Source organism: Phoca vitulina, unplaced genomic scaffold (assembly GCF_004348235.1).
Source record: "Phoca vitulina isolate PV1807 unplaced genomic scaffold, GSC_HSeal_1.0 scaffold22, whole genome shotgun sequence".
NCBI classification, from domain to species: Eukaryota; Metazoa; Chordata; class Mammalia; order Carnivora; family Phocidae; genus Phoca; species Phoca vitulina.
This window is the reverse complement of record NW_022589725.1, coordinates 14,064,342-14,081,540: the sequence shown is the minus strand read 5'-3', so window position 1 is coordinate 14,081,540 and position 17,199 is coordinate 14,064,342. Positions and strand designations below refer to the sequence as shown.

The 17,199-nt window shown below is 49.9% G+C and overlaps 1 protein-coding gene across 1 annotated transcript in view; it reads right to left on the bottom strand.

Moving 5' to 3' along the window:
• Positions 1 to 1,310: 1,310 nt before the first annotated feature.
• The window catches only part of TTLL9 (tubulin tyrosine ligase like 9), a 38,101-nt gene continuing 22,212 nt past the window's right edge, over positions 1,311 to 17,199 (bottom strand). The window contains exons 8-15 of the mRNA XM_032419595.1: positions 16,163 to 16,253; positions 14,990 to 15,030; positions 14,002 to 14,089; positions 9,685 to 9,743; positions 8,572 to 8,768; positions 6,926 to 7,039; positions 5,570 to 5,694; positions 1,311 to 1,702 (exon numbers count right to left, since the gene is read on the bottom strand). Of these exons, the coding sequence (XP_032275486.1) occupies positions 1,626 to 1,702; positions 5,570 to 5,694; positions 6,926 to 7,039; positions 8,572 to 8,768; positions 9,685 to 9,743; positions 14,002 to 14,089; positions 14,990 to 15,030; positions 16,163 to 16,253 (792 nt within the window). The 3' untranslated portion in view covers positions 1,311 to 1,625. The remainder of the gene's footprint in view (positions 1,703 to 5,569; positions 5,695 to 6,925; positions 7,040 to 8,571; positions 8,769 to 9,684; positions 9,744 to 14,001; positions 14,090 to 14,989; positions 15,031 to 16,162; positions 16,254 to 17,199) is intronic.

The following is a 17,199-nucleotide window of genomic DNA, read 5'->3' as shown; positions in this document are numbered from 1 at the left end:
ATGATTTTGCATCCTCTTGAGTTTTTTAAGTAGAAAATAGCATGCGTTTTCCCCATGATGGCCCTGAAATGGGGAGGTGGAATCAGAAGCTAGGTGTCTGTCCGTAGTAGACTAGTTAAAGGAACCGATAGCTCCAGACAGTGGAATACAGTACACCTGTCATCAAGAAGGAAGCTCTCGAAGCGCTGACTGGGAACAAGTTCCAAGGTGTAGTGGGTGAGAAAAGCAATGGACAGATAGCGTCTAATCCAGTCATTTGTGTGCAAACACTGCATGGCTCCCTCCCAAGACAGAAGCTGCAGGGTTGGAGCACAAGGTTCAAAGATAAGGACACATGGCTGCTGTAGTGCCTGGGACGTGGGCCTGGCTCACGACTCGTATGGGAACGTTGCCCCTGCCTGTCTAGCGGGGTGGTGGCTTAGGCCAAAGAGCCAATCAGATTGGCTGTCCTGGAAATGAGGAGCCTGTGTCTGGGGCTGTGTGGTCTTACCTCCATCACAAGGGTGCAAGGAAGTCCCCACGCTCTGGAGGCAGGAGGCCCGGAGTGGCCTGGCTTCTGGCCTTCCCAAGGCTGGCTGGTTCACTTCTGGGGTTTGCCAGTATTTTTCCTTCCAAAACTCTGCTATTTGCAGCCAGAGCTGTCCCGCAGCAGGGAGAGTTGCAATGGGAACTGCCTGGGTCCCATAGTAGGTCCCCCGTGGAGCGGTTCACCCCCAGCCTGCCCTGTGGCAATGTCTCTCAAACGAAGAGGAGGCTTAAGAATGGGGAATATGGAGAGAATGCAGAACTTTCACCTAACTCCCTACGCCATCTCCTTGCCTGCCAGGCCAAGGCTTTCTGGAAGCTCAGCTCCCAGGAAGACGAAGAGAGGCACTTCCATTACCCAGCTGACCCAGATGAGTGCACCTTTGCAGAGACCCTCACTAAGCAGCTCTGCCTTCCCGATCCTTACCTTGTCCATCTGAGAAATGGGGATGCTCTGGCCCACTGGTTTTCAGATGGTCAGGGGAGCTCCATGAGCTCCCTGACACACCAGGTCAGGATGTTGAAAGGAGACAAAGATGTATTTAAGGCTCAGCCCTTTCCCAGAGCCCAATAAACAATCTAATAACTGTTTGCTTTGCAAGTACACCTTAAGACCAGTTCCCTAGCCCCTGAACCCCTCCTCCTGAAGGATCATTTCAACCTTTGAGACATCAAAGGGTCAAATCGGGGAGGACTTGGCTTCAGCCATCATCAGCATCCCCCGAGCCGGGGCCCAGGGCGCAGTGACTCCAAGTAGGGCCTGTGTTCCTTTATTAGACGCGGTCTCTCTGGGGTAGCAGGGCTTGCCGCAGCTGTCCTCGCTGGGCCTGATCGCCAAGCCAGTCCCGCAAGGTTAAAACACAGTCCCAGGGATTGGCTGTCTCCGGGTACAGAGGTGCCTGGGGTGGGGTGGGGGCGTCCAGGGGACCCAGACAAGCGGCAGCAGACAGCGAGCAGGCAGCGGCCCACCCAGCCCGCAAAGCTGCTGCCAGGCCAGAGGGAGGGAGGCAAGTGCTCTGAGGCGCCGCTGTGCTGGGAACGGGTCGGGAGGGGACTGGGGGGGGCACCTCCTGGTCGGGTCGCTGTCCCTGCTGCCGGGACTAACTGGAGGCTTTCTTCTGGCTCTGAAGGGAGCGGAATAGCTGCCTCAGCTGGTTGTTCCGGTCATTGACGCAGCCTGGAAGGGAAGCCGAGTGTTGGCTGGGATGGCCTTGGTAGTGGAGGCACAGGGGGTGGGGGGTGGGGGGAGCTGGGAGGGGCGTGCACCCCCGGATGGCCTATGGTTTGCATCCTGCCTGCACTCCGTGGCCCTTGAGCAGGTCATTGACCCGCCTCCAGCTTAGTTTGCTCATCTGTAAACCAGGATACCCGCTTTCAGGAGGGAATGTAAGAATCACCAAAAGAAAAAGTTAACATTCATTTCAGCTTACCCCGCCCCAGGTGCTGAATGTGGATTAATGTGTTGAGCCCTCACAGGAATGATGTGGAGAAGAGAAACTGAGGCTCAGAGAAGTTAAGAAATGTGCTCCAAATCACACCAAAAGTAGCAGAACTGAGACTTGAACCCAGGCTCTGTAGCGCCAGAGGCCAAGCTCTTAACCACTGCTCCACACGACCTTTCCTCTTGGCTGCGCTTGCTGGAAACACATCGCAAGCTAGCATAGTGCCTGGTCCCTAACAGGTTAAGCGTTAGCTTCCTTCCCTTCCCCAACCCCATAGGGCAGGCACAAGTGGTTGAGAGATCAATTTTCCCCACAAGCGGCCCCTGCGTTCCTGGAAGTGTGTCCTAGGCGGTCCCTGCTTCCGAGATGCCTCCTCTTCCAGCACATTCACGGTGTCACTCACTTCCTGCTTGTCCTCACAGCGGGTCTGTGAGGCAGCTCCATGGTCATTAAGTTGTGCCAGGCACATGAATGGCACTCACAGATGCTGGCTGAGTGACTGGCTCGCTGTGGCCACAACTATTCTGTCCTGCAGGCATCTGCCATCTTTCTTAGCAGCCCCGAGCCCCATCCCTGCCTCCTAGGCACTCACTGGCTATCAAGGCTTCACCCAGCTGAGGCCCACTACATGTGTCCCCAGGGTTTGCCAAAGCTTTAATTGGTTCTTTCACAACTCCCAAATCTTCGTGTCCAATGCAAACCTCTTCTTGGAGTTACCTGCTGATCTTTTCACCTGGAAACCCCTCAACATTTCCCTTACTCACTCTGTCCATGCTCTTCCCACCCCAACCAGCTTGTCTTGTACTCACTACCATCCACCCAGACACTCGACTGGAGACTTGGGAATTATTTTAGAGACTTCTAAAGCAGTGGCTGTCAACCTAGGCTGCACTTTAGAGTCAGCTGGGCACTTTTAAGAAGACTAATGGCCAGACCAACTGTATCTTGACCTTCAGCAGGCATTAGTATTTTTGAAAGCTCCTGCAGAATTCCTATAGCAGCCAAGATGGAGAGAACCACTGTTCTGCATCTTTGCCACTCGAACCGGGCCCGGGCACCAGCAGCATTCATATCTGAGGCGGATGATTGGCAAGGATAGCTGCAACAACTTCCGTTCCTCTATGCACGAGTCTCTGCAAGGTGCTTTGGTGCTCCTCCATCTGGAGGTGGGGGCCACTTCCTTGCCCCGTGAATCTGGGGTGGAGCAGCTTTGACGGATGGATTGTGGCAGAATGACACTATACTGTGGGGCTTCTGAGCCTAGGCCCCAAGAGGCTTCCCTAGGACTTCTCTCACCTTCTCGGAACCCTGAGGCTACCATGTGGGGCTGGGCTGCTGGAGGACGGGTGGCCGCCTGGAAAGAGAGACCCAGCTGACAGTCTCAACCACCACACGTGTGAACGAGGCTCTTCTAGGCCACCGGGTCTCAGTGAGTCTGCCGGGCGCATGCAGCCCTCTGAGCAACCCCAGCCAAGACCTGAAGAATCCGCAAATAAGACAGTAGTTGTTTTAAGCCTCGGGGTTTGGGGAGGATTGGTTTGTTACATAACAACTGCTAACTAATAGAGCACCACCTGGGAGCTTGTTAGAAATGCAGAATCTTAAGCCCCCACTCCAGACCTACTGAATCATAATCTGCATTTTAACAAGATTTGCAGATGATTACATGCACATTAAAGCTTGAGAGCACTGGATAGTCATCTTCCAACAACATAACTCGGTAGACCCTAGGGAATCGGCTGGGGAAAAGCCTTTCATAAATGCCCTCTCCTCCGCCTTCCTCAAGCAAATTACTTGACATCCCAGGCTTCCTTGCAGTTATTGTGGCCACGTGACCCAGTTCTTGCCAGTAAGATGTCAGCCCCAGGAGGGTTTCCCTTTTGGAATAGAGTCCAAACTTGAAGGAAAGCCTTGGCCCTCAAGCCTTCCTGCTTCTTCCTGCCTGGGACAAGGACAGTGTCTGGAGCTGGAGCAGCTATCTTGCAACCATGAGGCAACAAGCGAAGTGTGGCAAAGCGGAAAGAGGAAAGCTCTGGGTCTCTGGGGGCATTTTGCCTCCATTGTGTCAGCCCTGCCTGGCCTACCCCAAGACTTCCTGTGGCTCAAGACACATCACTCGCCCTGTGTAACTATTAGTTGGCTTTTCAGTTGCTTGCAGCCAAACTCAATCCTAAAACATACCAAACTCCAAAAAAGATTTAAAACTTCATAAAAAAAAAAAATAAGCCACAAATAAAATTTAAAAGCAAATAACAAATTCAGGAAAATATTTACCATAAGTTTGACAGAGGGGTAATATCATCAATGTATTAATATCCAAGGCCTTTATAAATTTAGAAAACAGTCTACTGAAAAATACATAAAGAGTATGGACAGCTTACAAAAGAAGAAACGCAAATTGAAAAATCCAAAACCTCACCAATAATCAATGGAACACATAAAACAAGTCAGAACCTTTTTGCCTATCAAGTTGACAAAGTTTTTTTTTTTCTTTTTTTTTTTAATTCAGAGCAGGCAAATTTGTGTTATCTTTCTAGAAAGCAATTTAGTTGTAATAAGTCCATCCCTCTGACCCAGTAATTCTACTTCTAGGAATCTGTCCTAAAGAAATAGCCAGAAATTTCAGCTGAGCTTTATGTGAGAGGATGTTCATCATGGCATGGCATTATTTATAAAAGTAAAAATTTGGAATCCTGCCAAATGCTCAATTATAAGAAATGGATTTAGTAAGGTCAGCACATATACAAGCTGGAATATTTTACAGCTATATAGTAATTTTGCTTTTAACTGTGGTAAGGGACAGGATTTTCTAGCGGCCAAGCATTCAGGTTTTAGAGTAAGAGAGACTAGGGTTCAAGTCCTGGCTCACCATTTATAACTGGGACCCTCAGCAAGTTATGTAAGATCTGGAGACCATTTCCCCATCTGTAAAACGATAGAAGCTGCCTAAAAATGAAATAATGTATGTAAAATATTTAGCTTGGACCTAGCCGGAAAGTGTTTCCAGAAGAGAGGCTCTTATTAATATCGTTGAATGACATGGAATATGCTACATGGAAAAGTGGGACCCAAAACTCCAGCCAGTGCCCATTTGGTGAAAGAAAAAGTGTGAATATACACATTTTTGAAACACTGGAAGGAAATACAACAGATCGTTAAAGTTGGTTATGTCTAGGTGGTTTATTTCCTTTTGGTTTTCAAATATTCTACAAGGAGTAAATACTTTTTATAATCAGGAAAATTTTTCACTTTTTTAAAAGCCAAGTTTGAAGTCAAGCACTGGAGTCCTTAATTTCTTTTAACACAGTGTGCTTTTTTTTTTTTTTCACCTAAGTCTCTTGAAATCCACCTCCTGGCAGATTAATAAGATCTCTTGCTATGTACCAGGTGGTGTTCCAGGCATATATTGAGAGTAAAAACTCTTTAATCTCCATTTTACAGATGAGGAACAGAGAGGTTCAGTCCCTTGCCCAAGGTCACACAGCTGGTAAATGGTAGGACAAATGAAAACAGTCTAACCACTGTGCCAAGCTGTCTCCTAGACTACCTGGCTCCTCTCATGACCCATCCCCAGTGCCCATTCCCCACCTGGCCCCACATACCAAGGTGTGTGTTGGTCACAAAGTTCCCCATCCCCGACAGGTCAGGAGCCCCCTCTTCTCTGCTGACAGGGCCATCATTCCACATGAGGTCAAAGCCTCCCACTCGCTTCTCCCTTCCTGTGAGCCTGGATGGGCAGGAGATACAAGGGGATGATGAAGGTGCACCTGGTGGGGCCCGAAGACCCAGGCCAGTTCCCCGCTCCCTCCCTGCACCCTACTGGTGCCCATGCTGTCAGAATTCCTTCTTTTGTCCACCCATTTCCCGGGGGCCCAGACAGGACTCAGAGGGGTCATCTCCCCTATTGTCCCCAGGCTCCCACCCTTGCCCTCAGTAACACGAACCTACTTATACTTAAAGTCTGCCGTCCTTCCCGGACCATAAAATCCAGGAAAGCAGGGACTAGGTCTATTGTGTCCTTTACTGTGTCCCCAGGGTGTGGCACAGGTCCTGGCACATATTAGGGGCCCAAATGTTTGTTCAATGAATAAGTGATGGTAGATATAGAGGACACTTGAGGTTCTGCCTGCTCAGCACCCATTTCAGCTTCTTTCAGCCTAAGGGTACTTGACTTTTCCAGGTACTCCTCCCTCTCTCACTCACATGCCTCAGGTGGGGATGATCCCACCCTTCTGGGAGATGGGCACAAGATGTAGGCCCAGTCCATCAGAGTCACAATGATTGGTTCAGAGATGGGCATGTGACATAATCCCCACCTATACAATCCCCACCTCAACCTTTCCTGGAATAATTGGGAAAAAGCTAATGCATAGGAAAGAAGTGGGGGTTGGGGAGGGAGAGGGAGAAAGGGAGAGAAAGGGAATGAGAGAGAGAGAGAGTGAGCCAGTGAGCAGACAGACCAATCAATACCGACTGAGCACCTGGATTCAGCCATTCCTGAAGTCAGACCCTGGATTGTCCCATTATATACACATTGTTAAAACAATATATAGTCTCTTACTGAACACTTACGGTGAGCTAGACACTTTACAATAAATAATCATGGTAAATTAATTTAACAACCTTGAGAGGTAAACATGATGTTTCCCATTTTACAGATGAGGAAACTGAGGCTCAGACAGGTGAAGTCCAGGGTCTCACGGTCAGGAAGTGTGGAGGAAATCCTGCTGGGCTGAATCTCAGAAGCTGTTGGTCCTGCTCTGCCCCAAAAGGGCTGAGTCCTTGAACCAGGATATAACCCTGTGTGAACATCTCAGTTTGTCCATCTATGAAATGGCAAGCAGGCCTGAGCCACCCCTACATACTGCTCAAGTCCCAGTGCTGTGAGTTCTGTCTTCCTTGCTGGGGGCCCCAGCTGTCATGTCCAGGGGTGCCTGAGCGAGGCTGCCCCCCATTACCTGGCCTCCATGTCCACCACATGCAGGGTGTCTTCCAAGAGGCAGGTCTTGAGCTCATAGTCCTCCTGGCTGCTGGCTGTCAACGACGGGGACGCATTGACCTCCAGGAGCCACCTGGGGAAGGAGGGGCATGGAAGGCCTTAGGGTTACCTGGTCCGTGGGGCCCCTGAAATTTTGCCGAGAGGCTACATGTGGTGCCTGGGCCCAACCCTCAATTCAACCAAGGTCGTTCTTTCCATTTTTCCACTAGAAGAAAGGACTCAGCGGCTAAAACTTTTTGAAGACAGTGGTCACAAACTTGAAATCCCCACAGGGGCCAAGTGGTACCTAAATGAGGCAAGCTGGAGGGGTGGAGTGATCTTGCCGCCCTCCTATTGCTCTTCCTTCTTCCAATAGAGCCCTAGTGAACGCTTGCCTGCGGAGGGCAAGTGCCTGGCCGCTGGGGGTGGTGGGAGCAGGGAGGAGCGGAGACTGGCGAGCAGGGAAGAGCCTGCCACTGTTGCCACGGCACCTCCAGGACACTGCTGCCCTGTGGGAGTGTGGCCCAGGGTCAGCAGACCCTCTGAGTTTTCCAGAAAAGGCAAAACTCCAGACTGTTGTGTAAATATCTCCCCGTTTTTTAGAGATCATCAATGAATTTAAATAAAAAACCGTATGAAGTCCAAACTCAAGTGTCTGTGGGTCACAGACACAGAGGAGGTTGAACTGATGAGGAAAACAAGCCTGAGGTGGTAAGGACCATAGCGATGGGTCCCAAGGGCCCCCAGCTTACAAACTTTGGTTTTGCGCAACCAGGTCGTTGACGGACAAGAACCTGGGGTCCAGAGAGGGAAGGGCTCACCGGGCAGGTCGGTGGCAGACGCGGGCCCTCCCCCTCCCAAACTTGTTTCCCCAGCCACGTCCTGCTGCAGGGGGCAGAGGAGAGACCCACTGGCCCCAGGACCCTGTTTCTCTTGAAGCTATCTGACCTAGGCCTCATTCTGGGGCTCCAACTCCTGGCTCTGAAAACCCCTCCACACCAGTCCAGTGACCCCGGGGAGGGGATTGGCTCCAGGAGCCGCAGTACTGGCCCAGAAATGATGACCCTGGGTCTGGCTCTGCCCTTGACTTACTGCGTGGCCTCAAGCACCCGGAACAACCCCGCTGGGCTTCTGGGTCCTTTTGTATCACATGGGGGCCATCACTGTGGTCCCTACCACCTCAGGCTTGTTTTCCTCCTCCGTTCAACCTCCTCCGTGGGCACTGTGGGGTGGCGGGAGCAGGGAGAGTGGAGACTGGCGAGCCGGGAAGAGCCGGCCACTGTTGCCAGATTCTTGGCAGAAAGCGACATGATAACAATATTCCCTTATGTGGCACTTTGCATCCTGAAAGCGGCAGGGCTTACAAAGAAGTTTGCCCGGGACTAGGGAAGGATCCCTGGCTCAGCAGATGTTCCAGAAAGGTCTCTCAGTGCCAGGCCTGGGGTTCAGTGCTCTACGGACGGTACCTCATTCATTCCTCATACTAATGCTATAAGCACAATGCCCATTTTACAGATGGGCCAACTGAGGCGCAACACAAGGAAGCGGCAGAGATCAAACCCGGGCAGTCGGGTACAGCACGTACAACAGCCCCCCACTCTCCGGGCTGCCAGCCTACCCACTTACGGCTTGAGGTTCTGGTCTATGAGGATGTCATAGCCGTACAGCTCAAAGCAGTGCTTGTCGCTGATGATCACCTTCTGCACACTCCGCAGGCTCCTGACAAAGATGTTGTCCATATCGCTGAAGAGCGTCTCCACCGCCTCGGGCCCGTGCTTGGACGCAAGGTACTGACGGAAGCGCTGGAGCATCCACTTGCAGCCCTGGGGCCCCGAGCACCCAGGTGGGGTGGGAGAGGGAGCCTCAATTAACCGGGACCCGGCCTGCTGGGACCCTCAAACAATCAGCATTGCATGGCCCTTGGGCTGGGACAAGAAGGGCCCAGGCCTGAGTCCGGTGAGTAGGAGAACTCTGAGTTTGTCCCTCTTGTGGGGCAAGGCTACTGCATGCTTGGGGGTGGGGGGTGCCCACCCAGAGCCTGTGCCTCTCTTTCTAGAGCACAGCCAGGGTACTCAGGACCCCGTAAGTCACTGCCCAAACAGCCTGCACAGGCTTCTTCCCTGGGCCTGCCTTCCTGGGGACAGACTGCACTGACCATGTGTGTACCCCAAGGCCCAAAGACGACCAACTGGTTACTGTTTTCAGGAAAATGGGAGTGTGTGGGATGGAGCTGGGGGAGGGAAAAGAAGCGAGTGGGTGTGAGCTGGGGGCCAGGTCTCCCTGTGCCCCACTGTTCTGGCTCTTAACTCTGAGAAGTCTGAGAATTCTAAACTTGAACCTGGCCTTGCCAGGTTATTAGATAGGTTATTAGATTATTAGATGGATGGATGGATGGATGGATGGATGGATGGATGGTAGGGAGAGAAAGAAAGATGGATGATGGATGGATGGATGGATGGATGGATGGATGGGAATATACTTGTCAAGGTAGGAGGATAGAACACATTTTGTTACAGGGTGTGTTTCTTTGAGTTGTAACTTTACTATTTAGACACATGATGTGTGGGTCTCCATCTGTACTCTTGCCTTGGGCCCTGCAAGTGGGAAGGGTGGTCCTGACCTCACTGGTGAACTATGAGCCCAAGATAGGCCTGTCCCGGGCTCCTTGGTACCCCACCTCCCCACCCCAACCCGGTCCCAAAAGGCTGGCCCTGGAAGGCAGAAGCCCAGCTTCCTTACCTTCTTTGGGTGGTAGTCAGGAGATGTCTTTTGCACAGCAACATTGGTGAGGTGAACATCTGGGTGAGGTTGGTGGTCAAGGACTAGTGCGAGCAAGAAGGATGAGCCCTGTGCCATGTAGCCCCCAGAGACCAAACTAAGACTTGCGCTTGGCCATTGATGAGGAAGGCTACCAAACAGCCCAGACAGCACGGATGTGGGCCTTGTAACCAGTTGGGCCTGGGTTCAAATCCCACCTGCATCTTTACTGGCTCCCCCCCCGCCCCACCTCGAGCAAGTCACTTAAACTCTGAGCCTGTTTCCTCACCTATTAAGCTGGGTACATAGGTGGGAAAATAGGCAAAGAGTAGCAAACCATCAAAACCAATCTGTAGAGAAGTGGAACTGATTAGTTATGAACTCTTTCAGCAGGAAATTTTTTTTTTGCTTAGAAATGATAATAGAAATCAGAGGAAGTCAGTGGATGGGCCAACTATGTAAACATAAAAATAATCAGATATCAAGACAAGAATGAAAAGCAAGCATGACTAGAGACAAGATTTGTAGCAACTCTGATAGGCTAATGTTTTGTCACATGAAAATCCCACATAAATTGTTAACAATAAAAATTTATGACCCTAATAGATAAGTAAATAGAGGGATATGAACACATCAGAGGAGACGTAACTGGCAAAAGACCATCTGGGAAAATGCCTAACGTTTCCAGTAATAGACGATACCCAATTTTAAAGGGATGCAAATGGGGCAAAAATACAATTGGAAGAAATGCAAATTCTAAGGCAAAATCCTGCTTCCCCTTTAAGTCAGTTACATATGTTTCAACCTTTTTATTTGGAAAAACTCAAAACTCACAGAATCGTTGCAAGTATAATGAATGCCCGTATATGCTTCACCTATACGTGCCAGTTGTTTTAAAAATGTCTCTTTAAAATGGTTGTCTTCAGAACCGGAGAGCAGGGATAAAATGGGCCCTGTCAATGGAAGGGTAAAAATACAAAAGAACCTTCTGGAAAACAATCTAGCCATAAGCCCTTGACCCAGCAGTTACACTTCTGCAATGTCATCTGAAGGAAAAAATTTAAATATAGTAAAAGATTTATGAAAAATACATTTCTTTGTGGCACTATATGTCATAATTGGAGGAAACTGAATACTTCCCAAATGCCCACAGCGTGGAGGATTAGTAAACCAGTAAATCCAACTCAGTGGAATATTTTATAACTAATAAAAAATGTCTGCAAGGAAAATACTGACATGTTTAGTGAAAAAACAGTTATGTTTATATGGTGGGATCACTCCTTTATAAAATACAAACAACAACAACAACAAAAAACCATACAAATGAACCTAGGAGGAAATACATCAGAAGGATAAGTAGTTGTCTCTGGAAAACATGACTAGAGAAGGCCTTTCTCCCCCTACCCCCTTTTTGTACATTTTCTGAATTTTCTGATTTGTCTTTAAAAAGCTATACTATTTGTATTGTGAAAGCTATACTCTTTAAATATTTTATTATATTTATTATTAAAGTAATACATAATGGTTGTAAAAAACAATTGATAATACAGGAAAACACGTAAAGTTGGAAATAAAAGTTCCTGACCTGATTCTAATCCTCTGTGGTTTTCAGAATTAATAAATTAGTGAACATCCTTTCTTACCTTCTTCTAAACAGAAACATCCTTCCTTAAAAGCCAAATCAGGATCATAAACCTACCAGTTCTATATCTGTGTGTTGTTATTCACTTAATAGTCTATCTCAGATGACTTTCCATGACAGTTCAATTGACCTCATTGTAACAGCTGTGCAATTTCATGCAGATGCTTTATCATTCCTTTTACCACCCCACAAAGGCGTTTTAACTTATTTCTATTTATTATTACAGTGTTGAGGTGGTTACTTTTGTATTTTGTGTGTGTACGTATATATATGCATATATTATTTGAGTAACTGTGCATGAGCTATATATAAAAATGTAAATATATATATTTAGCGTCAGGTTAAAATATGTCTTATTATTCTGTGATCCAAAGTTGCTTTATTATGTATATATTTTTAAGAGGTATTTATTTATTTGAGAGAGAGAGAGCAGGGGGGAGGGGCAGAGGGGGAGAGAGAGTCCCAAGCAGACTCTGTGCTAGGCACATAACCTGACGTGGGGCTCGATCCCACAACCCTGAGATAATGACCTGAGTTAAAGCTAAGCATTGGTCACTTAACTGACTGAGCCACCCAGGTGCCTCCAAAGTTGCTTTATTATTTTATTTTATTTTATTTATTTATTTATTTTTAAAGATTTTGTTTATTTGACAGAGACAGAGACAGAGACAGCGAGAGCAGGAACACAAGCAGGGGGAGTGGGAGAGGGAGAAGCAGGCTTCCTGGCGAGCAGGGAGCCCGATGCGGGACTCGATCCCAGGACCCTGGGATCATGACCTGAGCCGAAGGCAGACGCCCAACGACTGAGCCACCCAGGCGCCCACGACTGAGCCACCCAGGCGCCCTGCTTTATTATTTTAAAAGTTGGGTGTGTAATAGAAGCAAATGTGGCAAAATATTAACATTTGTCAAATCTGGATGGATGCCTGGATTTCTCTGATAGTCTTTTCTACATTTTTCTATACGTTTTAACTATTTTAACATTTAAAAATTAAAAACAATGAAAAGAAGTTATGGAAAATAATGTGTATTCACTCACTGTGCAAGCAGGAAAGCCTCATTAACTAGAAAGTAGTCCTGGAGGAGGCTGGGATTTGCTTATTAAGGCCCCACGACCCCAGAGATACACAAACACTTGTAAATAGTGGGCAGGGGATGACTAAGGCGTGCTGAGCACTCACTCTGGGCTCAGCACTGTCCTAAATGCTTTACGTGGGTGATTTAATCTTAACAAAACACACGGTGGCCAAAAAAATGAACCTAAAATAGATGTTAACTTGCATATGACAAATGCTTGTTAGAATTACAAAATGAAACAAACATACTAAAGATGCTAAAGTTGGAAAGATGGGGGGAAAGTTGTAGGAAATAGCCAGGAGGGCTCCCTCCCATTCCAGCATGCAGGCAAGTAGCTCAGACAGACCCATAATCGAGAGACAAAATTAAGACGAGAGGCGCGAACTGGCTAGAAGCATTGGCTGGGTTGCCCTCGTCAGCAGCTTAGCAGACGCAGCACCTTCCTTTCCTTCTCTCCCACATGCAGGCCATCTCGTCCTGCTGATTTCTCATCTCCCCGTTTCTGGACTGTCAACCTCTTTTCTTCTGATGCTCGCGTCTGAAAATCTTAGAAACATTATTTTTGATGTGGATATTCTAACCGAATAATACACTCTCGTGGTTCAAAAACGAAAAGGCATCAAAATGTGTCTGAGGACATATGTCCTTCCCCACGCCTGTGCCCACCTGCCCAAGTCCCCTCCCAAGGGCAACTTCTGTTTCCAATTTCTTGTACTTCCAGAGATGTCTGTGCACAGATACACAGAGAGCGATCTGTAATGTGAACGGAAGCATACTTTTCAGAGTTCTATACTTTGCTTTTTTCCAACTGACAATACATCACCGAGATTATTTCACATCTGCACATAAAGCATGGCCCTCATTCCTTTTTAACAGCCACATAGTATTCCATTGTGTAAATGAGCCATTGGTTTTATTTCCTATCTTTTTTTGCTCTCACAAACAAGGCTGTGCAGTGCATAACCTTTCAACCTCCTTTTCCTATACCGTGAGTGTATGTGTCAGGTAAATTCCCTGAAGGGATTGCTGGGTCAGAGGGCATGTGCTTTTTGTCTTTTGATAGACATTTGCCAGGTCGCCTCCAAAGCGGTTGTACCAACTTATACTCCCCCAGCAGCACCGGTATTCCCCCAGCCTCGCCGACATAGTGTGTTACCAAATTTTCGGTCCCTGCCAGCGTGGTGGATGAAGAGGACATCGTGTTTGAGTGAATACATGAGCCAATGACTAAAGCACATGAAAGGATGCAAACGGTCTCCGGAGAGGCTCAAACTCTCCCGTCCTATGACCGTGAACCAGTGCGGATGGCCGGCACACCACCAAAATGATCGTCAGGCAGAGCAGTTTGGGGTGAGCTGCTCTGAGCAGAGCAGAGCCGCTCCCCTGGGATCACTGGGGGCTCCCTACAGGACTGTCAGGGCCCGGAGGAAGGGACCAGGCCCGTCTTGTTCGCTGCTGTTTTCTCCTGTGCCCAGACCCCAGCTTGGCGCTCTGTGGAATGAATACGTTCTCCCTGACCAGCTGGGGGATGGGAAGGGGCAGGGTGCATGGGAGATGGGCAGGCAGCGATCCCAGGATACATTGGTCATCAATGCTGCTCAGGGTGAAGCGGGTGTTGGAGAATCGGGCAAAGCCGTCCCGGTACAGCCAGGCCCGAAGCGGGAGGTACTGCGTCCAGGAGGGAAAGGAGGGGGAGGCAGGGGTGGGGGTGAATATGAGCACTTTTGCCCCTCTGAGCTTTTGCACCTGCTGTTTCCTCCACCCAGCGTGCCCTTCCTTCCTTCCCACATCACCCCTCAAGAATCTGCTCCAGGGTCAGCCTCCTCTGATTCTAGCCCCTCCTTCCCTGGTGCTGGGGGTGGGAAGAAGATGCAGAAGGGAATAGAATGAACAGGCCTCTTCTCTGCTCCACCACCACAAGCAACACCCCAGCTCAGCGTGTGTCCATAATCCCCACCAGACAGTAAGCTCCAGGAGCACAGGGCTGAGCCTGCGTCCCACACCCTATGTCCGGTGCCCCGCACAGAGTGCCATACCATGAAGGTCTGAACACTGTTGAATGAGTGGGGGGGGTGGGGAGCACAGCAACTCCTAGTTTGAGAGCAGACTCTGGGGCTAGGCTGCCTGGATTTGAACCCCAACTCTGTCGGTCACCAGTGTGTGACCTTGGACAAGTCACTCAACCCTGCTGTATCTGTTTCTTCATCTGTAAAATGAGGATAAGAATCGAACCGACCTCCCTGGTTATTAGGAGGACTGAATGATATAAAATCTGCCAAATACCAGGGCTTGGTACTTAGTAGGTGCTCACTAAAAGTTAGCTGCGGTTACCATGGATGGCTGGGTGAATAAAGGACAGGTAGAGGGCAAACCCAGACCCTGGGATGGCAAAAGTGGGATCTGTTTACTCACCCCCCTCTTATCCTCGGATGCCCCGTGGGCTCTCCCAGGCGGGCAACATCAGACAAGCTCACACAGGTGCCCCCCCCCAGAATGGCTTCTGCCCCTTGTCTCCCTCCAGCTGTTCCTTACCTGCGGCTGGAGGAGGGGCCCCTCTTAGCTACTCACCGACATCACCAACACGTAGACGCGCAGGTCAAACTTGCGGCCTGCCGGGCAAGGAGAGAATTCATGCAACAAATACCGACCGTGGGCAGGCACCGCGCTGGGTTTGCAGGTTATAGTAATGGACACACAGGGGTGAATGCCAATAAAAGCACACGAGGTACAAGGAGAGGGTGACTGGCGGGGAGGGTTAATACCTAGAAAAGCCTGGGGTGCCTGGGTGGCTTGGTTAAACATCTGCCTTCGGCTCAGGTCATGATCTCAGGGTCCTGGGATCGAGCCCCATGATGGGCTCCCTGCTCAGCAGGAAGCCTGCTTCCCCCCTTCCCTCTGCCCCTCCCCGCCCCCCAGCTCGTGCTATCTCTCACTATCTGTCTCTCGCAAATAAATAAATAAAATCTCAAGATATGCTGGGGAAAGGCTGAAGACATGGAATCAAGGAAGGCTTCATGCAGAAGGCTCCAGGAAGAGAGGTGCCCAATAACCCAGAAGGGCGGGCCTTGCAGGGGCCCGGAGCCAGCAGAGTGGAAGGAGATGGGGTCGGTGAGGTCAGCAAGGTCAGCGAGGTCAGCAGGGGCCAGCTCATGTGCAGTTTTTGCATTTTGTTTCACCAACCACGGGAGGCCACTGAAGGGTGCCTTGTCGCCCTGGCTACTGTGTTGGAGTGGAGCACAGGGGGCCAGAGCAGCTGTGGGTACCAGTGAGGACAGGAGGGGACAGTGGCCAGAACCGGGATGGAGGTGGTCAGATGGATTCAAGAGCTGCGTGGGAGCCTGATGGAGGTCAAAGCGGGGAGGAGAAGAGAGGGGCACACCCGGAATGGTCTTCGACCTCTGGCTTAACACCCAGGGCTGGAGGGGCTGGGGACATGGGGAGGCTGGGGAATGAGCCCCATGGCAGGAGGAGGGCGAGGTTGGATGTTAGGCTCGCTGTTGGGTTTGAGTTGCTGGCAGGTGCCCAAGAGGGCATGCCGCAGGCTGTGGGACATCAGGATCCGGGGTGTTAGGGCGAGGTCTCAGCTGGAGACAGAAAGCTGGGGGGTCACTGGCATATGGAGGGTGTTTAAAGCCACAAGAAAGGATGGGGTCACTGGGGGAGAGAGGGGAGGACGTTGCCCGGGGAGGTGAGAGCAGCCAAGCAGCACAGACGCTGTTCTGGGCAGAGGGGTCGTCTCACCTCCTATCAGGTAGGGGTTTTCGATATAGCGCTGAGCTACGTAGTTCTCCACAGGGATCTCATCCTTCTGGTCGTCAGAACTTCTCGCATCCTAGTTGTAAAAATAACGATTATTGACATTTATGGAGCATTCCTTGTGTAGGAGGCATTGTGTTAAGCACTCTCCTCGGGGTATATCAACCCCGATCAGGGAAGTAAGTACTCATGTTATCCCCAGTTTACAGATGAGAACCTGAAGCACAGAGAAGGGGAGTGACTTGCCCAAGGCCACACAGCTGTGCAGTGGTACAGCTGGGAAGTGGACCCGCAGGCTGGGCCCAGAGCCTCGGCATTTAACCTCCAGACCTGCGCTGTCCATTTACATTTAAACTGATGAAAAGTAAGTGAAATTAAATACCCCCACATGGATGTACCTTGAGGACATTACGCTAAGTGAAATAAGCCAGACACAAAGGACACATACTGTTTGAGTCCACTTAGATGAGGTCTCTAGAGTCGTCAAATCCGGGGAGATGGCAAGTAGAAGGATGGCCGCCCGGGGCTGGGGTGGGAGGAGGGGAAATAGGGAGCCAGTGTTTCTTGGGGCCAGAGTTCTGGGAGTAGATAAAAGAGTTCTAGAGGTGGACGGTGGGGAAGGTTGCACAACAGCGTGAATATACTTCATGCCACTAAATTATACACTTGAAAGCAGTCAAAATGGTAAATTTTATGTATATAAAAGAAAGGAAAAGAAATGTAAAATCCAGCCCTTGAGTGGTACCGGCAGCTTTTCAGGTGCTCAATGTCAACACGTGGCTAGTGGTCGCCATACCGGGGAGAGCGCAGGCACACACTGGTCCACCTCTGTAGAAGGTTCCACCGGTCAGACGCCCAAGGACATTCCTGTCCCTTCTCTGCCTGCGAGTTCTCCCCCCCGCCGCCAGCCCAGCTCAGGAAGACAGCAGTGCCCTCTCTCACACCTGTGTGGCACCTCACCGTCCGCAAAGCCCTTTCTCACCCACTGTCCCCCTTCACAGTAACCTTGTGAGGAAACCGAG